The 27,732-nt window shown below is 31.2% G+C and overlaps 2 protein-coding genes across 2 annotated transcripts in view; both read left to right on the top strand.

The window, feature by feature from the left end:
- Positions 1–180: 180 nt before the first annotated feature.
- LOC134683036 (uncharacterized) lies at positions 181–11,074 on the top strand. The gene is made up of 9 exons (XM_063542056.1): positions 181–315; positions 2,470–2,637; positions 3,139–3,251; positions 5,970–6,132; positions 8,175–8,288; positions 8,677–8,865; positions 9,664–9,780; positions 10,086–10,164; positions 10,620–11,074. The coding sequence occupies exons 1-9, from the start codon at positions 249–251 to the stop codon at positions 10,954–10,956; spliced, it is 1,347 nt and encodes a 448-aa protein (XP_063398126.1). The 5' UTR covers positions 181–248; the 3' UTR covers positions 10,957–11,074.
- A 15,769-nt stretch (positions 11,075–26,843) lies between these two features.
- LOC134684692 (piggyBac transposable element-derived protein 4-like) overlaps positions 26,844–27,732 on the top strand; it is a 47,440-nt gene continuing 46,551 nt past the window's right edge. Inside the window, exon 1 of the mRNA XM_063543997.1 lies at positions 26,844–26,960. Coding sequence (XP_063400067.1) covers positions 26,844–26,960 — 117 coding nt within the window. The remainder of the gene's footprint in view (positions 26,961–27,732) is intronic.

Here is a 27,732-nt window from a genome sequence, read left to right as displayed (position 1 = left end):
ATGGAATTTACTGACCCGTATTAGGTCACTAGCACACGAATATGACAAGTGCGATGTATATAATACAGAGTAATATGTTTAAACTAAATACAATCCACTTGCCTTTTAATACAATTTCAAGTGCAATGTAAAATTGCGGAAATAAGTTATCAGACATTTAAGATCTTCATGTGTCAACATAATTTCCGGACGGTGGTCGTAAATACATTCATTGTATATATATAATGTGAATTTGGATAGTTGGTAGAATGAGTTATTACCGAAACTTTCTCTATTTTGCTGCTTCATTATTTGCATGGATTGCACATTCAGAAGGTAAATTGTTGTCATCTACTTTTCTTTTTCTCATTTGTGGTACACAGTATCTGCCACAAACTATGCATTTAAACAAAAATATTGATCATGGAAATATATATTGTATGTTTAAGCAATTTAAGGAGCACGTTTTGTAACTTGGAAATAAGATATGCAAGAATATAAACATAAGTCGTTTGTACTATTTCTTTATTTGATCAAACCGACAGCAGATGTCTAGTTATCTCATTAAATAGTAAGCACATTGGCACTAAACTGGACACTCTCAATAGTATCGGAACATTGGCGGGAATAAACGCACATAGTCACCTTTTATAATATTTGATTTATGTAAATTAATATAGAAACTATCGACATTTTATTTTCATTTTAACACCTATACGGACTAATGTATGGTATTCTATTGCACGTCAAACGTTTCAATATTCAAAAAATATATTGAAAAATCAAACTTTTTGTTCAAAACTTACATATAGATACGTAATATATACACATTCAAAAGATAAAATGTATGTGCCATATTTTATAATAGATGTGGTAAAATATATATATATATATACATATAATCAGTATTAATAGTTCTGAGTAATATTGGTTTGACGTATTTCATTGTCTGTTGCCATTCAACGAACGCGTAAATTGCCGGACATAACTGGAACTGACTAAAAGATATGGGGTGGTGTTCTTAAAAGTATCATAAGATTCGCCCTAAGTCATATCATGAGAACAATTTTAGGATCGACTTACAATCATCTTAGGACACTCGTAAAGCCTTTAATTGTTTTCTGTTTTGAATTTGAATTTTCTATACATTCGTGACCTTACAATAAAATGAATTTAGCTTTCCTTTAAGCTTGAATAACAAAACAACATACGATCCGTGAGTTTTTGAACCGATTATTGAGTATATAGAAATTGCTTTTCTTACGCTCAAGAATATGCGCCGAGGGAGATGAATCTAAAATCATAGTGCAAAGTAGTCTAACTATTTTATTTTTTTCATTTGTATGGAGTTGCTCCGCTATATGTACCGTTAAAAAATCCTCATTCCGACCCTTAAGATAGGAGTAAGTTGGACTGTTCATTATGTAAAATGTTTTAATTACTAAATGCACATCTTATCTGGGATTTATTAAGTTGTAGCATAGTATGAAGACAATGATGTTGCCTATGTCATGTGTTTTCTAAATACCAACCATATAATATATGAATGAGATTGTTAAACTCGATTGACCTGAAAGGTTTGAAAGACCTTTTTTTTTTATAATGGCGTCATATATGTGTACGTCATTCGAATGAACAAAACACTACAGGGAGATACGTGTGTTAAGAATAAGATAAATTTTGTTTTGAAATTTTTATGCTTTTGTCAAATCGTCAAAGTAGATATTTTGTCACAATTTAATGAAAATTAAACGAGCTAAATGTAATTCAGACAATGTATTTAGTACCTCCTTAATATAAAGGAGTAGGTTCGGTAAGACCCTTTTTAAGCTCAAAAATATAGTATATTTACAAAATTGTGAAAATGTAATCTTTTAGCTATATATTGGAAAGTAGAATGTTTCTGTACATAAATATGGGCTGTTTTTCTCTCTCAATACAATGCACATATATCGGATACTAGCACCATTAAGTCAGGCTAAATTACTGAAATCTTCACAATTTAGCATTTTAGCTAAATTTTAGACGGTTTCTGTCTTGAATGAAAGTTGCCGCATTCGTGTTTGTTCATAATATTTAAATGTAATTGATGATAATACTTAATATATATACAGCTCGAGGATGAACACTGAAGCGGCAACATTCATTTTTGGCAAAAAACATCTGAAAAATGACATTTTTTGGGAACATTTGATAGATTTGTCATATTTTAGCTTGAATCGGAGCTTTTTTTATGACTAAATTAGTTTGAATCTAAAAAACTAATCGAATCAATTGAAATAGACATTTAAGTGTTTAAAAGTGTTCAAAATCTTTCGTTAGATGATCCTATAATTTTAGGCTAAAATCGGCACTTACCGAATCTACTCCTTCAGAAAAAGATGTACCAGTGTGGTAAATGTACTTAACAACGCATATCAGAGTAATCAAATATAATAAGTTATAAATAATAGTCAAAGACACATTATCATTATGATGTTATAATTTCAGGAAGAATCGTATCAACATACTTATCTTCTCATACATTCAGTTGGCTGGAGGGAAAGGAATATTGTCAAATGGCTTCTCTTGAAGAAGCTCAGAATATATCTTCCTCGTATAAAGGTTTGAGCTGGGTCGATGTAACCGGAACTTACTCTACGTGGGTTGAGTATTTAGGTAAAATAAATTAAGCATAGATCATGCGGACATACGTTATCTCGCGTGAAATTATTGTAACCACCTTCGTGGTGATAAACTTTTCCGATCTTTTCGTGATAAATTAGACAAGATCCAAGGTTCAACTCTCTACAATTGAATTTCTGTTATTTTTCTACTCGGGAAAGTCGCGGCAATACATCCCTTGCAAAACGTATATCGGGTCCTGCTAAAACATGGTCGTTGTAAGTTGTTTGTTTGGCTTTATAACTATTTTGATTTGAGCGTAACTGATGAGTCTTATGTAGACTAGGTTATTTTAATTATGATATTTATACATTCATTGATAATTAATTGAAGGGAAAGGTCTCAATTTTGCATATCAAGTCTTCAAAAACAAAGCAAAATATTACCAGTGTTCCATGTGATATGAATATATACATTCAAGCTAAAAAAAAAAATGTCCAACGTATAAATACGATGTCCAGCAAATATTTAATGGGACATTAAACAATGTTGTAGGATGTTTTGACGTTAAACATTTGAAAATTGCTACTGAGAAAATATTTATCAACGGGACTTCGCTATCGGATTGCTTAGAGACATGTCAGGGTTCTTTCTTCATCGGTTTACAGGTAATATATATATAAGTTGTTTCTTTATTCAGGGAACAATAGTGTAGGTTTTCATTCAGGGAACAATAGTGTAGGTTTTTATTCGTCTTTTAGTCTATTGACCAGTTTCTGTTTTTCACTTTTAATTAATAATCGTTGATTTAATGGATTTACTTGAAATGTGAACCAATATTGTCAGTGCTTACTTTAATTTTCAATTATTAGAAGGTTTTGACAATTTTTTACTTGGTCCATCTTCTAAGTAAAACATTTGAGCAAAAAATACAAATGACTATCTTGGCCTTTTTGTGCTTATGCGGCGTAAAGCAACCAACAATCAATCAATCAATCAATCAAAAGACTATCAAATCTGTATAACCAATGCCTTGATTAGACAAATTTTAAAAGGTAAAACTTAGATTCCTGAAACTTCGATAAAGATGGCATAATATTGAAGTTGTGTTTCTGCTTCTAAGCAATAGTTTAATATCTTCCTCTTATTTCTTTATTTTCAAAGTGTGATGACTAGTGTGTGTAATAAAGTACCCGTGCAGCTGCTCATTCAGATCACTGCAAATTTACAGAGTAACTACACATATATACTAAAATTCAAATACTTTACCTGTTTTGTGTAATCAAATGCCTGTTCAAGTTATTGAATTCTTTCTGGATTTTCAATTTTTCTTTTTAATTTGAGAAGCCCTTGTTTGCCAAATTTAAATGGTTCTTATCTATGTAATTAAAAAAACTTTAAGAAAGTTATATTTTTAACAAAAAAAACAAAAATCCTAAACCAACATTATGAAATCAGCTCATATTACTGTTAATGTTTAACTTAATATATATCATTATAATTCACACAATGCTTTGAGCCGAATGAACGATTACAATTGAGCGACTGTTATTATAAGTATTTTGTTTGATGAATTAGGATCCCCGTCATTGTTTTCCAGGTATTTGAATACATTATTTTTCTAAGAATACAAAATGTAAAAGATTTTACCGGCAGTTTTCTAACGATTTCACATTTATAATGTTTTGAAGATATACTTTGAGTTTAAATATCGTTTCAAAGAACTATATGAAATATTAACATCAACTATTTCATTATAAATATTCCTATAGAACCAATAACATTTATTCCGAAAAGAAAAACAAAAGCATTGTTTTCTAAAAACTGCAACACTGACTGAGGCAAGCGTATAACAGTAAAAGAAAGGAGAGATAGCAAGCCGCGATATAAGGGTAGAGATTATAATAACAAAAAACTCCTGAGTACATCCTTATGCATACAACTTAATGTTATGTAAACATTGTTTTGTACTAATTGGTATTTTTTTCTTTGGCGAACATTTTCCCTAAATTTATGAGGGGTGTGTGGTACCTGAAGATCGATCTTTTTATTTGAGCGGGTTGCACAAAATGCATAACTGTTTTATTGTCAAAAGTCGGGCATGTGTGAGTGTGGTTGGCGGTTTAACATTCAGATAAGCTTGGGAACTATCCATTTGGTCAAATCATCCTGCCTACCCCGACATGTGTTCTAGAACTTCAAAATTATGCATACTGTATTAAAATACAAAGAGCATATGTACCCGCTTTGGTAGATTCGTATTGGATATTCATTTTGCAGATTTTCCGAAGACTTTAACTTCGTGTTTTTTTTGCAAAATGTAGGGATCGACGAGTTTTTATAAAAGTTTGCATTTGATCTGAAGTAAACTTCTTTAACCGGACTTTTGTTTGTGGTCCGTGTTTCTTGTTTGTCTTAGGTCAAATTGAAAAGTTTACTATTGTTTGGTTTTATTACTCCATTGGTTTGTCTTCATTTTTCAATTTCGCTTCTTTTGGAATGACGCTCTGTTTTTGCACCTTTCTCTGTCTTGTTCTGCCATCCGCTCGCTGAAGTGAAGTTGTAGTGAACGTTCAAAAACTAGATAACCAAACCAAAACAAAAAACCTCATTTCCTTCAGTTTCTTTTCGAAGACAAGCTTGAAGGAAAATTTTCTATATAATATGTTATTGTAAAATCAAAAATGGAGCAAGACCGCAAGCATAAAAAAGAAAAATATTTAAAAATAGAAACACATTTTTGTGTTTTAAATGAATCCATCTTTCGGCTGTGCTTTGGGGTATATGAATTTGCATCGGTTAAATATTCGGTACGCCCCTGTTAAGACTAAAATAACAATACATCTTTGAAAATAACAATAATAGACTATCACTGACGAAAGACCCGATTTGGGATAGAGAGGCTGCTGTGCTAATATGTTTGGTGTACTGTAGTTTGCTTCAGAATGAAACAGACGTTGCACTTTTTGTGCTGACATGAATTGTCATTGATATGGTTATATTTATAACTGTTTACAATTGTTTTAATTTTTTGAAATACTAAGGCTTTTCTACCTCAGGCATAGATTACCTTAGCTTTATTTAGCAATACTTTTAGGAATTTTGGTTCTCAATGCTCTTCAACTTCGTACTTTATTTGGCCTTTTAACCTTTTCGAATTCGAGCGTCACTGATGAGTCTTTTGTAGACGATACGCGTCTAGCGTATATACTAAATTTAGTCGTGGTATCTATGATGAGTTTATTTACAAGGGGAAATCTTAATACAAAAGAAAAACAAATTATACACACTCCAACGAATGAGATTTCACTAGATCAACGTTTAGTCACAGATTTAGAATGAAAAATGGCATAATTTGTTCAAATTGGCATTGATTTTATTTCCAGGTAAAGCGATGTGCTTGTTTACTAAATATTACACTGAATAGTTTAAGCGTAAATAGTGAATGTAGATATGATTTATTAGTCACATGTCTCAAAGACGGACGAGCATTTTGCGCATCAGAAGACACTGTTATCTCCACGCAACACTTCGCCGTTTACAAAAAAGGTATTTAATATATGTACAACATTTTGTTAAGGTTCAATGTGTGGTTACATATTTTTTGACATATCTGGTTAAGGTTGTCAAAATTGGTAAATATTGAAGATAACTGTTATCATGGAAGTAATATTTACTTCCATGCTGTTATAGAAGGTTTTTATGAAAATATTCAGACAGAGTAAAATAAAATTGTGAACCAATTTGTTTCTTTTTTTCGTATGTGACCGATAATTCGTTTATTTCAATTACAATAATATACAAGCTGAGATTGACATTATAAAGACATCACTAACACCCATCTAATAAGCTCTAAGAAACTTTTGTAGAAATTTTAAGGAGGAAAAGATAAGCAACAAATTAAAAATATTGTTTACCAAAATTTTCAGTACTTTGTTTATAGATCTAGATAAACTTAAACACCATTAAATGTCATATATGTGTATGCAATTCTGTGATTTTAGGACCTGACCTTCTTCAATATCATGAAATAACATCGTAAGAAAGGCATTTCTTTTTTTCACAAAAAAATATCCTGTTTGTTGTACTTCACTCTTAATAGACATTGCCTGCTGCTGTCAACACTACATTGTTACATAAAAATTAGAAGACGAAAAACATCGATCCTCAAAACCCTTTACGAATGTTTATTGTTAATATATTTTGTGATACATCCATTCTTTACCGACTTGCAGGAGTCAGGAGTAGAACTATTATCCGCTTGAACACGTCTGTCCGTCCGTTCGTTATCATTTCCGTTGGTAAAAACATTTGTTTAAGTTTTCATAAATTCATGGTAAGAATTGTTTTAACATCTGCTTTGCAATCCTCTCTATGTCTACCAATAGTTTAGGTTTAAGAACATTCACACCACATCTTCCTATATCTATTCATAGAAAACGACAAATTTTGTTAGAGCGTCTGTGCTTGTATCGAGTAAAAAAATCGTTATATATTTGGCCTCATAACGAAGCGTGAAAGCTGTAACCAAGTTTGTTTTATTATAGGGGTATCAAATTCAGATCATAAAATTGGGAATTGAAATGATTTTGTGTCAATAGTTGGTATCAAATTGACCACAAACTTGTAGTTGATATCCTCATACATTGTAACTAGTCATTGAAGGTCTTAGTATACCTAACAAATCAACTCAAAAAAATCAAATACACTATTATGAAAAAAAATGCACATCATGTATGAAGAGAAATTGTGTTGTCCTTATTTACTTTGTAAATATCCAATTTACAGTAATCAGAAGCAGGTAATTTAGATGCTTATTCTTTAATTTACATTTATATCGCTGTCGCTAGCTTAATATATATACCTTACCCTGCACCAATATATTCACAGATAAGGAAGAAAATAACAAATCCATTTTATACATTTGTTATGTTTTGGTTCTATAAGAAAATTGATGTAATTTTATTTGGCCTTTTCAACTTTTTTTGGATTCGAGCGTCACTGATGAGTCTTTTGTAGACGAATCGCGCGTCTGGCGTATTAACAAAATGTTGTCCTGGTTTCTATGATAAGTTTATTTTTATGTTGATTTTTTATCGTTATTTTTAATATTGCTCCTGCAATTTATAAGTCAGAGTAAACTTAAAACATAACGTCGATAGACACTTCTGTGGAGCAAAATCTGTTTAACCTTCCGAAGCACCTGAGATCACCCCTACTTTTTGGTGGGGTTCGTGTTGCTTATTTGTTAGTTTCCTATGTTTCATTTTTAAACATTTGTTGTCAATTTATTTTCGATTTATGAGTTTGAATGTCCCTCTGGTATCTTCCGTCCTTCTTTTCTTATTATCAGTATGTTTAACCTTCTAATGCGAAAAAATCAAAGCAATGCGAATATTCAATAACGTCATTTCTGTCCAAGTATGAACAAGGTTCAGGAAATACTAGATTGTGTATGATATGTTAACCGGGTTAATGTTCTTTAAAAATATAAAGTGGCAAACTATATGTGAAAGGATTTTATACTAGACATACTGAGATATAAAGATGCATTGAAACATGTTACAAAACTAATATAAACACCTTTTTAGTTAACATTGCAACGCAAACTGTTGGAGAGTGTTTATCTGTAACGAACCGAGGTTCTTTTTTGAGTTATATCGCACTAGATTGTTTGACAGAACTGTTTGCTATATGTTTAAACGGTAAGTAAAACATATCTGAATATTTCAACTATTAATTTCCAAAAAAAGGGTATTATGTAGGACGTCCTTCTATAATTAGAATTTTACTAAAAAGGCATAAATTTTGTATTCACTGGCTACTGAAAGAGCTAGTAAGATATTGAACAACTCTGCATAATTATAAACACAAGTGAGACTTATTTTTATTTCTTCAATATGATAACCATTATACAATTCACATGTCATTGACATTATTACGATACTTTTATTTTTACAATTTTTTTTTTTTTTTATATTGACATCCTTTTCGTTTACATATCGGGCGCATTCCCTTTCATTCATTACGTAATAAAAGAAAAGTTGCTAACACTATGCATCCATCTAAACCAAATTGATGTTTGTTTTCTAGATATTTACAAAAACTATTTCTATGCGCAGAAAAAAAGAAAAAAAACTTGGATTGAATCATTCATGGAATGTGAATCAACGATTCTAGCTCGGCGTAGTCAAATACTCGATGACTCGCCACTTGACACCAATGTTAGTTACTGGTTAGCAAATACTAGGCGATTTGTCAAGCACGTTACAGCAAGGAGAAGTAAGTATACGTTAGTAGGAAGTCATACAATTTGCTTTCCAGATTTACTTTATGATGATGATTTTAAACCAGGGGTATTTTTTTTCAATTATTTAAAATGAATAGTCGAACCTATGTATTAAGAATCATTAACTGAAATGCGAACACTTGAAAGTTTTTCATTAAGGTAAAGTCATAAGTAATGCGTTATCAAAGAAATGAAAGCACAATTCTTCGATTAAATTTCGCTGACCACATGTAATTATGCACATTCTTTAATACGGTATTATAGTTTGTCAATATTGTATTATGTTTGCGTTAAATAGTTTCTTTTACTGACTGTTTCATTGTATGTTCTTAAATGCATTTTCCTACTGATCAATATTTAGAAGTGAAATGTATTTAAAAAACATATACATATTCTTATATTTTATCAGATGTTTAATGAACTACATGAATGTGTTTTGTCATTTAAGGACAGTAGTGTTTATATCATACTTTTAATATAATGTACTCTCCACTTTTATATACTAGGGGGATTTATAACTTAACATATTGTATTGACAGTGTCTGTTGTTGAAACGTCAAGTTTACCGTCTATATGCGGTTATTGCCGTTGTTAATTAGTTGTGTCCTTGGGTTGCTGACTTATTGAAGTATGCGCATTCTCTTTTTAAACATACATTGTATTATCATTTACAAAACAAATTACTTGTTTAATATTTCGGAAAACATAAATATTTACTAATAAATGTTGTACTTACATTGTATTATAATGAGCACTCAAAATATTTTTTAATGAGTTTTCTGTTTTCAAAGATCCAGAATTTTGCATGGCAGTACAAGTACAAAAAAATGGTAAAATCATACAATATCCTAGACCTTGTAAAACACGTTTACCTGCTCTATGTTTAGGAACTGAAGCCGTTAACAATGGTAAGATACATGTAATTAGGGAACAAACGTGTTAGTTCATTATTTTAACTCAATTTGCATTATAAGTTGTATGCTTTTAACTGTTTTACAGCTATAAATATTTCCATTTATTAATACTTTTAACATGTTGTAAAATACAAATACCATAAAAAGTCCAATTCAAAAATATCTAATAGAATCTTTTAAAAGATGGAAAACAATTTGACAACAAAAATACCTGCATACGAGAGCAATCTTTTGTTGAAAAAATTAAATGACAATAGTTTTGTACTTATTGTAACTTTTAAACAATTTGTTTGTAACAGAATTACTGGTAACATTGCTGGTTATCGTATCAGTTTTGACAGTTGTAGTTACTGCCGTGATCATCGTTCTTTATATGAGGTACATGTACACTTATTTGTCTGTATCATTCGAATTAAATTTTATTTACATATTGATCAAATTAAATATGATAATTATATAACATAAAAAAAAATATTTAATAGCACAAATATTAAATAATGAAAGAAGAAAAAACAATAGCACAACTAATACCCTTGTTGTTAGAATGCCAGTTTCATAAGCGCGTAACATATTCATCAACAAGTAACCATTTAACATCAATATTTAACAATATAAGGTATGGGACAAATCTGAATTTATAGTACATGTATGGTTTTTGGCATCTGCTCAATTGATTGAATTTGCCGGAATATCAAGTGTTTAATTTAATAACTTCATTATTTTATTATTTCAATAGAATATCATACATTGCATATACTAAATGCCTTTGTTAAGTCTCAAAAGTTATTCATGTTATAATGTAATTTCCTTGTGTTATTCCATTTAATTGATAGATTACGAAAACGAGGATCAAATACAGGTCATTTACCGATGGATTCAAGCAAAGAAGTAATATATGCTACTGTAAACAAGCCACGAAAGTCACCAACAAATCAGGAACAAAGTAGAAAACGTACACCCGGACAACCTGATATTGATGAAACATACGATCACACAAATCACCATCGATTAAGTCAGAATCAGAGTACGAATGAAAGTTATTATGACACAATGCAAGGAAAAGGAATAGAAGACGAGAGTAACTACGATCTAACCCATGAACCAGATAGAGACAAACCCGTTGTTGTTGATGATTCTGTAGAGTACAGCCACATGGAAGATGACATTTAAATTTAAGAGACGTGCGGAAGACTCGATACAGCATTAGTTATTACATTTTGATTATGTTTTTTTTTGTTTTTTTTTAAAATTCACATAAATAAAGGTTGCATTTTTTAAGCAAAACATTGTGCAATGCTATTATTCACGAGTTTTTCTTCGCATTCCAGCTTATCTTTTACCTAAAGATACTCACAAATAAGGCACATTGCCTTTTTTATACATAAATACTTTGAATGAAATCAAAAACTAGAATTGCAGGTGTCTTGTAAGTTGAAACTTAGACATATGGTAAAAGCCAATCAGTTCGTCATTGTGAAAAGTAAAATCACAAAAATACTGAAATCAAAAGGAAATCTATTCGGAGAGTCCCTAATCACGTGACAAAATCAAATGACAAAACACATAAAAACGAATGGACTAGAACTGTCATATTCCTGACTTGGTACAGGCATTTTCAAATGTAGAAAATGGTGGATTAAACTTATTTTATAGCGCTGAACATCTCACTTTGTTGACATTCTCATCAACTTCCTTTATATTTACAATGATGTGTGATCTAAACAGACATAATAAATAAAATAGTCAAAATATGGGTACAGCAGTCATCATCGTGTGACAATTTTAGAAGGAACAGTTTAACAGAACACAAAAACATCTATCTACAAACACATTCTTTGATTCGCGTGTATGACGTCAGAAAATTCTATACGTCGCATGTTTTTGTCGTTGAATATTTATACAAACAATTTTAAAATTTCACATGGGCAATGTTAGCATACAGGGTTAAAAAATCAAAAGTATGTAAGAATTAAATTAAGAAATAGATCAAAACATGTTTACAATATCAATTCCAGTTATCTTTCTTATAACCGCATTGTAGCAAGTAAAGTGTCAGTATATGTTTAAATGAAATTAAGTCCATAGTGGGTGAAGACGATGGGTCAACTATCATCATTATATATCAACGCCGTATAATGAAGAGATGGGATGTTACAGCGGCAAACATGGGAATGAGGATTAAACAAATGCAATTATCATATTTGATAAAGTAATAACACAGAGTATAAATACTAATAATTTTGTTTTCATTAATAAAACTACATTAAGAATGCCATAATTTCTCATTTTTGTTGTGAAAATATTAGTACCTCACAGTACATATGTTTGATAACAATTGAGACAAATGAATTGAAAGACATGTCATATGTTCACCAATACAAGTTAACCATGATAAAAATTAAAATACCAGTGACCAGACGTGATACGACAATCCACAGACAACAACCAAATTACAGATTATCGCACATAAAGAATAACTCATGCTAGACCATCTTTATTGGGAATGTGGTGAAACAAAACAACACACATTTTTTTATAAACAGAAACCATGAAACTTAATATTTACCACTAAACACCATAGCACCATACATCTTACACCATTGCACCAAATGCCATACACCAACACACCATACACATTTTTGGGGAAGTTTTCACCATCCAAGGGCTGTACCTTATAGCAATAAGGATATGCGTATATTTTCAAACAAATTCCTAATAGAAATCAAAATCAAAATTAAAGGAATCTTTACGAAACCCAGATTTTAATTGTATGTCTATAATCGGCTGTATGTCCAAAGATGTATTTATCTAAATTATCATCAATGACATAAATTGTGTCTTTGGATTCTAACAATAAACTTTGTCGGGACAATTTAGTATAAGACTTAGTTTGATTAAGGTTATAGGGATTTTACATGATATTGAGACGATGACCTTCTAATTTCAAATCGTAATCGATCGTTTTTCTTTTCTAAGAGCCTTTATTTAAGGCTAATTGAAGGATAAACATTTGACTAAAAGGTAATATTTTCTAGAAGAGAAATGCTTTGCTCTTATTTGCCTTTCGGAATTTAGGGCTCATAACGCTCTTCCACTTCGAATTTTATTTGGCTTTTGCTCTTCTTTGATGAAGTACTGATGAGTGTTTTGAAGATGAAACGCGTGTCTGGCGTATTTTTACTCAATTCTAGAACCTAGTACTGAATAAGTATGATGATTTCATTATCTAGTAATTGTGTTGCCACTTTCACTTGACCCTATGACCTTTAAATCAATCAGATGTTTTTTCACATCCTGGCTATAGGTATTATTAGTTGTTGTGTTTCTCTTCGTTGTAGTTTGTATCTCGGATTTTTTTTTCCTTAACAGATTTATGACTTTTCAACAGCGTTATATATATATAAAAAAGTGTGGTATAATTGACAATTAGAAAACTCTCCACAAGAGAGCGAAATGACTTAGAAATTAACAAATTTAGGTCACAGTACGGCCTTTAACAATAAGCAAAGCCCATACCGCATAGTCAGTCAATTAAACCACATCTTCTTTTTCATATATATACCGCTGTTCAAAAGTCATAAATCGATTAAAAGAAAACAAATCCGGGATACAAACTACAACGGAGAGCAACACACCAATTATATTTATAGTACTGTTTTTATTATCAAACAAAATAAGGTAAAAAAAATCGTAGCTTCTTTATCATTGTATGTAGCATATTATCTACAAACTTAATTCAATCAGCTTACATGAAATCATGTTCATCCTTTTACTGCTACTTAAATCAGCCGATAAATTGTTTTCCTTATGAATATTGAATCAGTCATTGTTGATTTCAAAAGTGCAAAATAACCCTTACATTTAAAACGCCACGTTTCTTGAACGGCAGTGTAGAGAAAAGAAATTTACAGACGTTTAGTGAAAAAAGGTACTTTTTTTCCATGTCTATGCTGATACCAACAACTTTGATTAATTACGCCACCAGTATACTTGTAAAACGTGCAATAACGTGTTGGAAACCAAATTCAAAACAGAAAACCTTAATCACTTCATCAAATAGAGTAGTTGTTTCAGAACATCATTCAATAATGAAAAAAAATTGTCTATCCCGTTACGATGGTTATAACGTCTTAACCTTCCCAATAAAGCATTTGTAGGTGCAATACTAATATCGTTAACATGATAGACAAACAGGTAACAGGGTAGACTTTTTTTATAGTGATACATTATAAACGTACATTCCTGTTACCAATGAAACAAACAGAAAAGTAAACTAACTTATGAGGGATTTACTTGATGTTGGATTTATTAGAAAGAGAGAAAAAATGCCGAACAATATGAATTGCTACCTTAGACTTGCGTTACTGGTGGTAATTTTTACAACCTTTGAAAACAATTTTTTAGAGGCATAAAACCATCTAATTTGCTACGTAAATCAAGTTTAAAATTTAATCTAAACCTTTTCTTAATAACCCAAATTTACTTTATACAAACGGTTACAGGAGAGACAAAATAATGTACCACCTATCAAAAAAGATATTCCTGTATGTCATTATTAAGATTGCATCTTTTAATATGTTGTTCTTAAAGTACTGTTTGTTTCGATTTGCTTATGTAGAGGGTTGTTTGAATAAGTAACTTTTAAATCCTGTCAAAATACATTTTTCAATTTCAAAATTCGACAATTTTTGAAAATGACCCATTTTTTAAAATGTTATGTATATTGTTGTCAGTTATAAATAGAGATACATAAGTAAGTTTGTCTCAGATTTAAAACCTGTAAGTTTCTTCATTTATTTTATATGCATCAATGTCATCGTTAAACTCGACAATTTACATTTTTAACACACAAAATACCTTTGAAATGCTGAAAGACACATTTATAATACTTCCGTTACCATGGTTACTATTATCCGATAAAGAAATTACGATTATCAAAGAAGAAAAATGCCATAGAGAAACGATTATCATCCCGAATTTTTCAAAGGCGATTTTTAAAGGGCTTCATAGACAATTCCAGTCCATAGTTACGATTCAAATATGATGTTATGGTAGAGAAAAACCTTGCAGCGGAATAACTATTGGCAAAAACATGCTACATTTGAGAAAAAATGACTGTAAAGATTTGACTAAAATATACCGTTACGATCATCTCCTTAATACCAGTGATACATGGACAACTCATTACTGGTAATTGTTTGTAAGACCCACCTACGATATATAGTCAATATCATGTTTTCTGGTCTGTCCATCCGTTCGTTTATCTGGCTCAGGTTAAAGTGTTTGGTCAATGAAGTTTGAAATTGAAGTCCAATTAACTTGAAACTTAATACACATGTTCTACATTTTACGATTTTGTCATTTTCAATTTTTTTTTAATTTGGCACCAATGTCACGGTCCACTGAGATTAGAACATGAAAATAAAAAGTTCAGGTCAAAGTTTTTGGTTAAAGTTTTTGTTCGAGGTAGTTTTTGATGAAGTTGAAGTCCAATCAACTTGAAACATAGTACGAATGTTCCCTATGATATGATCTCTCCGAATTTTATGCCAAATTAAAGTTGTAACCTCTATTTCACGGTCCATTGAACAGGAACAATGATAGTAAGAGTGGGGTATCCTCATACTATGGACACATTCTTGTTATAAAATTATTTCACAAAAATAATTAACAGAAATCTTCGGCCGTCATAAGAAAACACTTCATTGGGTTTTTAAAAAAAAAAATGATCCCAGTTTCAACATCCAATGAATTGTAAACAAGTCTTTTTTTTTTTTTTATTTATAACAGCTTGGTGATTTGCAGACTGTATTGTGTCATAGTTCCTTTGGATTGAATTCCGATTCAGACTAAGACTGTCAAATTGATTCTTGTATTGCATTGATCAAATATTCTGCTGGTTGTTATGTTTCTAATCGATTTGGTCCGTTCCGTTTATAACTTTATTCCCTTAATTTTTTTTTATATTTAAAAAAAGGTTAGAACCATTATGACTAAGTAGGTCGTGATTATCTTAAGATAAGAGGCATCCATGTCGTTTCCTAGCAGTAAGTAATAATTTGAAAAAGAATATATAAATGAAAACATGGATATGGACCAAAATCATCATACATTTTTTTCGTATACTTTTTTAATAAAGTTTCATTTGGAAGTAACAAATGTCAACTTAAAAGTGAAAAATGTCTTTTAGTCGGAAGTTAAAATATAAACTTGAAAGACGAAGAGCTATATTCCAAAACTTCCAAAAAGTATAGCCAAATCCGTGAAACAAATTAGAGCTTTGCATGAGGGAGATACATTCCTTAATATATAATAAATTCTATCCTTTTGTAACAGCAAATGTTAATAACACAACAAATCTGTATTTTCATGCCAGTACTCGAAATAAGACAGTTTTGAAATTACAATTTGAATACTAGTCTGTCGGACAAACGCCAATCATTGAAAGTCTAGACGATATGAAGAATTCATCTGAGACAAGCACAGAAATTTGATAGATTTTATAACAGGTATTGACAGCTGAATTCGTTAACAACAAATGAAACTATAAAATAATATCACATGAGAACTAAGCTTTATTGCACAGTTGCACTTTTCTAAATAATTGTCCTGTCTGAAATGGACGCAACGTAATCCCTTTGAAAACATTTGATAGCCGGAATTGAAATTTTGTCCAATATGTTCTGGCAATTTATTGACATTGTCAAATTCGTATTGACAAATAGCAGTGAAAAGATAGTCGGGCACTTTCAGCGGTTAATTACCTCAGACAAAATCTCATTTTGTAATATATATGCAATAATGGTACTGATAAATTGAAATATTTCTTATTCACAACAAAAGAAACCTTCTAGGTAAATCATTATGAACAATAAAACCTGTTTTGTCCTTGGCGTTTTAAATGTAACTTCAAACAATATGCATAGTAATATAAGATTAGAGTAGTGGCGTACAAAGATTTTTGGTGAGTCACAATATGCAGCCTCGTATTTTTAAATATTTTTGTTTTTAAACTCTTTAACATAGTTTTGTTTCCATCCTTCGTTTAACTGCTCGTGTACATTTAAGATTATATACAATAAACGTAAATAAAAAGACTATTAACGACACATGTTTACCAAAACGGAACTCACCGGACAGTTAAAAATTGTTTTGAAACTTTTGTGCAATATTCGGTACCCCTAGTTGTATCCATGTATTGCCCATGAAAGCATTGCTCTCTAACACTCCTTTTTTGTTATTCAATCCGTGGGTTTTGTTTAAAATAAGAATATACAAAAGAATATAAAAGAGAAAAAAAGATACCAGAGGGGCATTCAAATTCATAGATTGAAAAAAAAACTGACAACGCCATTGGTAAAAATAAAAAGACAAAGAGACAAATAAAAGCACATAATACAAAACATAGAAAAATACTAAAGACCAAGCTCAATTAAAAAAAAATGGGGGTGATCTCAGGTGCCTCAGAATGTAAGCATATCCTGCTGAACATATGACACCCGTGGTGTTATGTTATTTGAAATCCGGTAAATAGTCTTATTGGTTCACACGTTTATTAATAAAAAAAAAAGAACGGCCATTGTAGATACATGCATCTTGTGATACAATTGTACATTGGCTGCAGGATAAACTGTAACTTTGTTGAAAAATCACTCTGATTCAAATACAAAATTCTCTGTATCCTACATTGTCAACATATTTGATTTTCTAACGGGGAACATATTTGTAGATTTAGAGGAAACTATTTTTAACAAGCATTCGCCATTTCCAGGGGAACCAATTGTGATCCTCTTCTTATCGGTTAGCTCATTTACAAAAAAGTCTGACTTCATACAGGAGCTTCATAATCAGAATAAGTACGTCAAGCTAGGCTAGTATTCTTTAATTTCACGTTTCGCTATACATTGTATATATAATGTTCTCTCATTAAATAATTTAAAGCTTGGTGATTACGATGAACACAACTATCCCATCGAAATTCTAAGGAAAATACAGCAGCTAAAGTAAAGTCTGCCTCATATCTTGCATTGATTGACTTTTGATTATCCGAAAACTGGTTGTGTGTAATTGTGCATTCGTCCTGTTTCCAATGAAGGGAAAAAAATAACCCAATATTACATTGGGAATTATAAAGAATATGATTTTCCTCAGTAACTATATATTCACTAGATGATGTAACATGTCAACTTAGGAATCGTCTATTTATTTCATATATACAATGAACTCTACACTCTAAAAAATGTGTTTAGAGCCTAAACACTTTCCTAAACACATTTATGAAACCGATTTTTGACATGTTGTAAATCTAAACATGTTTAATATTCAATGTGCTTACAGCCTAAACGTGTCAACCTTTAAAGTGCTTAGACTGTAAACATGTTTAACTGTAAAGTGTTTAGACCAGAAACGTGTTTAGACTGTTGACAGGTTTAGGTGAAACGCGTTTAGACTGTTGACATGTTTAGCTGTGAAGTGTTTTATCTGGAAACATGTTTATCTGTGAAGTGTTTTGTCTGGAAACACGTTTAGCTGTGAAGTGTATTGCATGTAAACATGTTTAGATCATAAAGGTTCATGAAGAAACATGTTTACCATTTTAGTGTGGGAAGCCGTTTCTTTATTCGGCCTAATTTAACTAATTTTCCGGATGGCTAGACTGTCAAACTCCTATGATAAATCTCAAGAAAACAGGTTTCCATACCTAGCTTTAAAAACAAAAATTACAACATATAAAACAAAGGAATCTATGTTATCATGTATTTCTAGTTAATTAAAGAACACAATCAAACATAAATTCATAACAAGATACATGTACAGAATAATGTATACAATGAACTCTAAACTCTAAAAATTGTGTTTAGGGCCTAAACACTTTCCTAAACACATTTATGAAACCGATTTTTGACATGTTGTAAATCTAAACATGTTTAATATTCAATGTGCTTACAGCCTAAACGTGTCAACCTTTAAAGTGCTTAGACTGTAAACATGTTTAACTGTAAAGTGTTTAGACCAGAAACGTGTTTAGACTGTTGACAGGTTTAGGTGAAACGCGTTTAGACTGTTGACATGTTTAGCTGTGAAGTGTTTTATCTGGAAACATGTTTATCTGTGAAGTGTTTTGTCTGGAAACACGTTTAGCTGTGAAGTGTATTGCATGTAAACATGTTTAGATCATAAAGGTTCATGAAGAAACATGTTTACCATTTTAGTGTGGGAAGCCGTTTCTTTATTCGGCCTAATTTAACTAATTTTCCGGATGGCTAGACTGTCAAACTCCTATGATAAATCTCAAGAAAACAGGTTTCCATACCTAGCTTTAAAAACAAAAATTACAACATATAAAACAAAGGAATCTATGTTATCATGTATTTCTAGTTAATTAAAGAACACAATCAAACATAAATTCATAACAAGATACATGTACAGAATAATGTATACAATGAACTCTAAACTCTAAAAATTGTGTTTAGGGCCTAAACACTTTCCTAAACACATTTATGAAACCGATTTTTGACATGTTGTAAATCTAAACATGTTTAATATTCAATGTGCTTACAGCCTAAACGTGTCAACCTTTAAAGTGCTTAGACTGTAAACATGTTTAACTGTAAAATGTTTAGACCAGAAACGTGTTTAGACTGTTGACAGGTTTAGGTGAAACGCGTTTAGACTGTTGACATGTTTAGCTGTGAAGTGTTTTATCTGGAAACATGTTTATCTGTGAAGTGTTTTGTCTGGAAACACGTTTAGCTGTGAAGTGTATTGCATGTAAACATGTTTAGATCATAAAGGTTCATGAAGAAACATGTTTACCATTTTAGTGTGGGAAGCCGTTTCTTTATTCGGCCTAATTTAACTAATTTTCCGGATGGCTAGACTCTCAAACTCCTATGATAAATCTCAAGAAAACAGATTTCCATACCTAGCTTTAAAAACAAAAATTACAACATATAAAACAAAGGAATCTATGTTATCATGTATTTCTAGTTAATTAAAGAACACAATCAAACATAAATTCATAACAAGATACATGTACAGAATAATGTATACAATGAACTCTAAACTCTAAAAATTGTGTTTAGGGCCTAAACACTTTCCTAAACACATTTATGAAACCGATTTTTGACATGTTGTAAATCTAAACATGTTTAATATTCAATGTGCTTACAGCCTAAACGTGTCAACCTTTAAAGTGCTTAGACTGTAAACATGTTTAACTGTAAAGTGTTTAGACCAGAAACGTGTTTAGACTGTTGACAGGTTTAGGTGAAACGCGTTTAGACTGTTGACATGTTTAGCTGTGAAGTGTTTTATCTGGAAACATGTTTATCTGTGAAGTGTTTTGTCTGGAAACACGTTTAGCTGTGAAGTGTATTGCATGTAAACATGTTTAGATCATAAAGGTTCATGAAGAAACATGTTTACCATTTTAGTGTGGGAAGCCGTTTCTTTATTCGGCCTAATTTAACTAATTTTCCGGATGGCTAGACTGTCAAACTCCTATGATAAATCTCAAGAAAACAGGTTTCCATACCTAGCTTTAAAAACAAAAATTACAACATATAAAACAAAGGAATCTATGTTATCATGTATTTCTAGTTAATTAAAGAACACAATCAAACATAAATTCATAACAAGATACATGTACAGAATAATGTATACAATGAACTCTACACTCTAAAAATTGTGTTAAGAGCCTAAACACTTTCCTAAACACATTTATGAAACCAATTTTTGACATGTTGTAAATCTAAACATGTTTAATATTCAATGTGCTTACAGCCTAAACGTGTCAACCTTTAAAGTGCTTAGACTGTAAACATGTTTAACTGTAAAGTGTTTAGACCAGAAACGTGTTTAGACTGTTGACAGGTTTAGGTGAAACGCGTTTAGACTGTTGACATGTTTAGCGGTGAAGTGTTTTATCTGGAAACATATTTATCTGTGAAGTGTTTTGTCTGGAAACACGTTTAGCTGTGAAGTGTATTGAATGTAAACATGTTTAGATCATAAAGGTTCATGAAGAAACATGTTTACCATTTTAGTGTGGGAAGCCGTTTCTTTATTCGGCCTAATTAAACTAATTTTCCGGATGGCTAGACTCTCAAACTCCTATGATAAATCTCAAGAAAACAGGTTTCCATACCTAGCTTTAAAAACAAAAATTACAACATATAAAACAAAGGAATCTATGTTATCATGTATTTCTAGTTAATTAAAGAACACAATCAAACATAAATTCATAACAAGATACATGTACAGAATAATGTATACAATGAACTCTACACTCTAAAAATTGTGTTAAGAGCCTAAACACTTTCCTAAACACATTTATGAAACCGATTTTTGACATGTTGTAAATCTAAACATGTTTAATATTCAATGTGCTTACAGCCTAAACGTGTCAACCTTTAAAGTACTTAGACTGTAAACATGTTTAAGGGTAAAGTGTTTAGACCAGAAACGTGTTTAGACTGTTGACAGGTTTAGGTGAAACGTGTTTAGACTGTTGACATGTTTAGCGGTGAAGTGTTTTATCTGGAAACATATTTATCTGTGAAGTGTTTTGTCTAGAAACACGTTTAGCTGTGAAGTGTATTGAATGTAAACATGTTTAGATCATAAAGGTTCATGAAGAAACATGTTTACCATTTTAGTGTGGGAAGCCGTTTCTTTATTCGGCCTAATTAAACTAATTTTCCGGATGGCTAGACTCTCAAACTCCTATGATAAATCTCAAGAAAACAGGTTTCCATACCTAGCTTTAAAAACAAAAATTACAACATATAAAACAAAGGAATCTATGTTATCATGTATTTCTAGTTAATTAAAGAACACAATCAAACATAAATTCATAACAAGATACATGTACAAAATAATGTATACAATGAACTCTACACTCTAAAAATTGTGTTAAGAGCCTAAACACTTTCCTAAACACATTTATGAAACCGATTTTTGACATGTTGTAAATCTAAACATGTTTAATATTCAATGTGCTTACAGCCTAAACGTGTCAACCTTTAAAGTACTTAGACTGTAAACATGTTTAAGGGTAAAGTGTTTAGACCAGAAACGTGTTTAGACTGTTGACAGGTTTAGGTGAAACGTGTTTAGACTGTTGACATGTTTAGCTGTGAAGTGTTTTATCTGGAAACATGTTTATCTGTGAAGTGTTTTGTCTGGAAACACGTTTAGCTGTGAAGTGTATTGAATGTAAACATGTTTAGATCATAAAGGTTCATGAAGAAACATGTTTACCATTTTAGTGTGGGAAGCCGTTTCTATATTCGGCCTAATTTAACTAATTTTCCGGATGGCTAGACTGTCAAACTCCTATGATAAATCTCAAGAAAACAGGTTTCCATACCTAGCTTTAAAAACAAAAATTACAACATATAAAACAAAGGAATCTATGTTATCATATATTTCTAGTTAATTAAAGAACACAATCAAACATAAATGCATAACAAGATACATGTACAGAATATTGTCAATGAACTCTCCTTCTTCTAAATCCCTTCCAACAAAACAATTTGAAACTGTCATATTTTCATTTTACTGGACCGAACTTTTCTTTTCGTAGTACCCATCTGCTGGTCACTGGCCTGGAATATAGAAAAAAATTATAAGCAACTATAAGTAGAATAAATTTTAAAATGTGAGTATAATAACTACATCACCAAAGGGTAAAAGCAGGATTTATGATCCAGATAACTATATGTTTAGTCCAAGTATTATAAAAGCATAAATTTACTGAGTGCGATGTATCAATTGATATATACTCTTTTAGTAATATAAAATTTCTGTTCATGCTTGATATTACTATAATTTGTTTGAATGTATATTGGCATCTCCTCTTGTAGCTTGTCAAGACAGACGATAATACCCTTTGCACTTTTCTATCAATCTAAAATTAAATAACACATGAAAATAAAATTATAAGAAAAACAAAACCTCTTTTATCAATTTAACCTCAATTTAACAAGCATAATTCTTATATTTTGAAATGCTGATTCTAGATATAGGACGTGCTCATGAAAACAACGAACTCGAATTGACGCTGGATTTGCAAATGATGCACCTCATCCTGTTGAGAATCTGTAGATTCCCTTACCCTTCCTGTTACATTATAAATTCTGACGAGGAGTACCGAACGAAAATTAGCCTCACCATCTCCTTTTCCAAGCACATTAATTAAATATAAGCGAAAACATGCATGATTGAACATTAAACAACTCTTAATATCCAGTTTGAACACGTAAAGCTCCCACGGGCACTTCAAGGTATCGTGAAATGGTAACCCCACCCCCTTTTTTCTCCTGCATTGCATATACGGTAGTGTACTTGTAAATAGTGCTTATATTTGTCAATAATTATTTACAATTGGCAGAAATTTAAAAGACGGCATAATCATAACTCCCTACCTTTCTGAAACAGTCAAGTTATGGTCATTTATGGTCAGCAGTAAACAGCGTGGCCTTTGTCTTCGTGTTCTTTGTTTTGTCCTCCCGCTCAAAAATTATCACGTGATATGAATGCCGTCTTCGGCCTAAATGTGTTGTAATTCTAAACGTGTTTAGGAAAGTGTATAAATATTGAAAGTGCTTAGAATTTAAACACGTTTAGCTTCATATACTCGATGAAGTAGCTAAACATGTTTAGGACATCAACACGTTTATTGCGAAGTGCTAAGAGTCAAAACATGTTTATTGCGAAGTGCTGAGAGCCAAAACATGTTTATTTTTTTATGTTTAGAAATTAAACACTTTCCTAAGCACATCAGTCTTGAAACACGTTCAAATTCTAAGCACAATTTTTACAGTGTAAAGGGAAACTTCTGAGGGGTTTCTTCTGTTTTTACATATAAAAAAGGACAACCACTGAATTACAGGTTCCTTATATCATGCTCTCAAATCAAGATATCATCTCCCATTTAGAACAAAAATACGTGAAAAAATAAACCTATTATGTGTTGCTCTCCTAGTATATATCCAAAATCAAAGATGTAGAACATATTCTAATCATATTCCTTTGGTAACTCTCTTCCATGAATTTTTTTTTAAATAATACTCCTATTGGTCAGATTAGTTGTCATCGTGCAACACAGTTATTAATACCATATAGGAAAAACACAGAACTTCTTTTTGTCATAAGACATGACTGTGAAACATCCAAACTTACTATCCACACTCATCTGTATCCACACTTGTTTTACATATAAAAAGAAGTTTAGAGATTATAAATGCAATTTGAAAATGTTACACTGACTGAAAACTAGTTAAGTAGAAAATGCACGACATGAACATAAACTTTTGTTTCCAGAAGTGCACTTAATATATATATTTTAAGTTTATAATCAAATTAATAAAATAGAAGTTTCGGTACATTGCTAAGGCTGTTCTATCTTAAGGTTCTTCTTGCATACAATAATAAAACAAAAATCTAGAATTACGTGACATTATTCGATTATTTTTGAAAGTCTAAAATGATCTTCCGTACGATTACTTGTAGTAACTGGGATCAAAACTGAACATACAAGCATCAGTTACAATGTATATTTACAGAATTCTATACTGTGCATACTTTTTTTATTTTTTTTATTTTTTAGCCATGCCGTTGTAAGTTTGTTATCTTTTTATGAGTTTGAATGTCCCTCTGGTATCTATAATCCTTATTTTAGATAAGTTCACCTTATAGTAGTGCAAACATTCTATTTATTGCATAATCTTTATAGTAGGCGTTGGTGTCCTCATGTCACTAGAACAAGCAGTATAAAGACTCATTAAAATAGTATAACGAATGTCACGGAAATATGTTAAGCTTTGCACTATATTTATTATATAGTATAGAAAATTGATGCAAGGCACATTCAATAGTTGACACTTAATCAAGTTTAATTCCAAATGAGCAATAATTAAATGTCAATGACCATAAATCTTTCCTCTTAAATATACATTAGATAGTATTTACGAGACTTATTCGCATTAGCTTATTTCCCTAATGAAACATTATTATCTCTCGCTGTCTTACAGTTAAAACAGGATTATTTTAGTGTACATAAAATTGTGTTATCAATTCAAAACTTAACTGTGCAATTATTTTACTGCAATCTTTGACATTAAGGTAACACGATACCGAATGGCATATCTCCCGATTTCCAAACTTTTTGGCATACGCGTTCTTTGCACCGAGTTACATCGAAATATGAAATAAAAAATGGGGGTCACCATTTTTGTTTTCTTGGTATTTTCATTGGAAAACGTCGATTTCGGCGACAAATTTACTTAGGTATATAGGGGAAATGCATGTTTTTCGGCTAACCTTTTTAGATTTTCCAATGGATGGCTATGTTCTTATATACGGAGAACAACAAAAAACTAACATAATATTCAGAATTACAAACTGAATTCAAACATATATAGAAAATCATATGTCACCATCCTTGTTTTTGAAATAAATGGCTTCAAAATTGATTGATACCCTTAGAATTGGACAGAAAACGTGTGACGTTATTGAATACAGAATGTAACGTTATTCTCCAGAGAAATGGAAAACACAAAATGTGTCGGGATCTGTTTATTTTATTTTCGTTTCCCCTGTCAGGTTTCCGTAAATTTCCTAGTGATGAGATTCTACTGATATAATTTATTTCGTCCCACACATAGAAATTTCACTAACATGAATTTAACATTAATCTCGTCTGATTTTTACACTTAACGAGCATAGTAAATACCTTCATATTTTTGTAAAATTCGAGTGAAAATAACATAAAATGTTTTACGTGTAATTCATTTGAATTACTGAGTTTTTAACCCCATCTTTTATGACAATGGTGTTGTCATTGCTTCATCCATGTAGAAAAATAGTACTTTAAAAATTCGATTAAGTTGACAGTGATATAATTGCTCTGTTTTGGATGGTTGTTAAACGTTCAGTGGCAAATAGTTCATGCATGATAAATAAAATAACAAAACTCCAATAATTTAAGTACAACATATATATTTCATGATTTGTTTTAAATCCATATTAATACATTTACGCACAAACAGTCCTAACTTCCAGCATCAGCAATTTGTCAGCATACTGCTAAACATCATTAGTATGTAAATCAGTGATGTCAACGAGAACTGGAGTGCTCGAACATCGCTCGATAGTACCGAGTATCGATTAATAAATTATTGATACTCGAATAATCGGTTTCCTGATACAATGTTGTTGCTTTCTTAAGCTTAAAAACTATGTTTGATTGAAAATACTTCCCGGGAAATCATGTATTAATAAAAATGAATAAAAACTAAAATACTATTTGAATGTTTGCATTTAAATGTCATTTGAAATTTCTACAAACAGAGGTACATGTAGGATATTTGAAAAAGAGCAATTTTTCAAGGCTTACACTTTTAGCTAATCGTAGTCACTGCAACACGTCTGTACCAACAGAGCATATATTGTCATCAGCAGAACTATTAGTTACCTAAAAAAATAGGAAACCGCTACGTCCAATATTTTTGAATATGAACAAATTCGTTGCACCCTGTGTCCACCCTCACAAAATGATTAATGGTATCAGTAATTTATATTAGGGTTATTCGATCATAAGACAACGACCCATAATACATAAAATGGGTATATTTTGTGTTTCAATTTTGTTAATGTTTTACCGAGCGAGTACTCGCGAATCGCTAGGTAAATCCAACGAAAAATCGATTAAAAAATCTTCACCAAGTTTACATCCCTAAATTGTAAACCTATACAATCGAGCAGAAAATATAACAAATCTATGCACATTTCGTTTATATATAGACATTGATAATGAATTTTAAAAATGGCTACTCCTCTGGGTTTTTTTAATGGTTCTCAGTAGAAGGAAAAAAGCTGGCGATTTGAAAAATGTTGGAGTCCAACGTATATTTACAATATCAAGCACCGAAGTAAATGCGAAAGATGACTAATGGGTAAATCCTAAATATAACAAATCTATGCACATTTCGTTTATATATAGACATTGATAATGAATTCTAAAGATGACTACTCCTCCTGTTTTTTTTTAAATGGTTCTCAGAAGAAGGAAAAAAGCTGGCGATTTGCAAAATGTTGGAGTTCAACGTATATTTACAATATCAAGCAACGAAGTAATTGCTAAAGATGACTCATGGGTACATCCTAATGTAGGTATATAAAGTGAATTCCGAGTGTCATACGTTTGCTCTATATATGCATGACGGCACCAAGTTGTATCATTATGTAAATCCTTAATTTACAAAAAGTAAGGAAATGACTGAAAATGTCTTATCCCGGAAAAAAGAAAAGAAATTATGCTAAATAAATTTACTCTCTGAATGATTTGTAACATCAAACTGTAGATTGCCTATACAAAGGCATACTGTGTGTCATGAATAGAATCGTTATCACCTTCTACATGTTCTAGTCATGCGTAAACTCGAATTTTGTGTGTAAATTTAACATGCTAACAAACGAACCATAACGCATCGATAGCAACGATTATTTCTAATCATTCATTACCACCGCCGATCGCATAGATAATGAAAAAAACAATTATTAACGCTGATCTTTAACCTTTCAGATGACCAGTACATTTAAGATTCGGACATTTATTTGCTCCCCCCCCCCCTTTCCAATAAACTAGAAGCTCTACGGTGACTGTACTTTATTTATCTGTCAATTCTAGATAAAAGAAATACACTGCAAGTTCCAAGAAAACGATATGTATTCCAGATTAAGGTGTTACTTGCATTTTGCAAAATGAAAAAGGACAGTGCACAATGGAAAAGAGAAGAGGCATATATTTTGTGTACTTCCATTATCTACCGCCTATCACTAGCAACATATTTATGCAATTATAAATATATAACATACATTGTATATCGTTATTGGAACTGGGGCTGTGGAGATGTTTGAAATATATCTCAGTGTATTCTT

Source organism: Mytilus trossulus, chromosome 9 (assembly GCF_036588685.1).
Source record: "Mytilus trossulus isolate FHL-02 chromosome 9, PNRI_Mtr1.1.1.hap1, whole genome shotgun sequence".
NCBI lineage: Eukaryota > Metazoa > Mollusca > Bivalvia > Mytilida > Mytilidae > Mytilus > Mytilus trossulus.
This window is presented reverse-complemented; position numbering and strand designations above follow the sequence as displayed.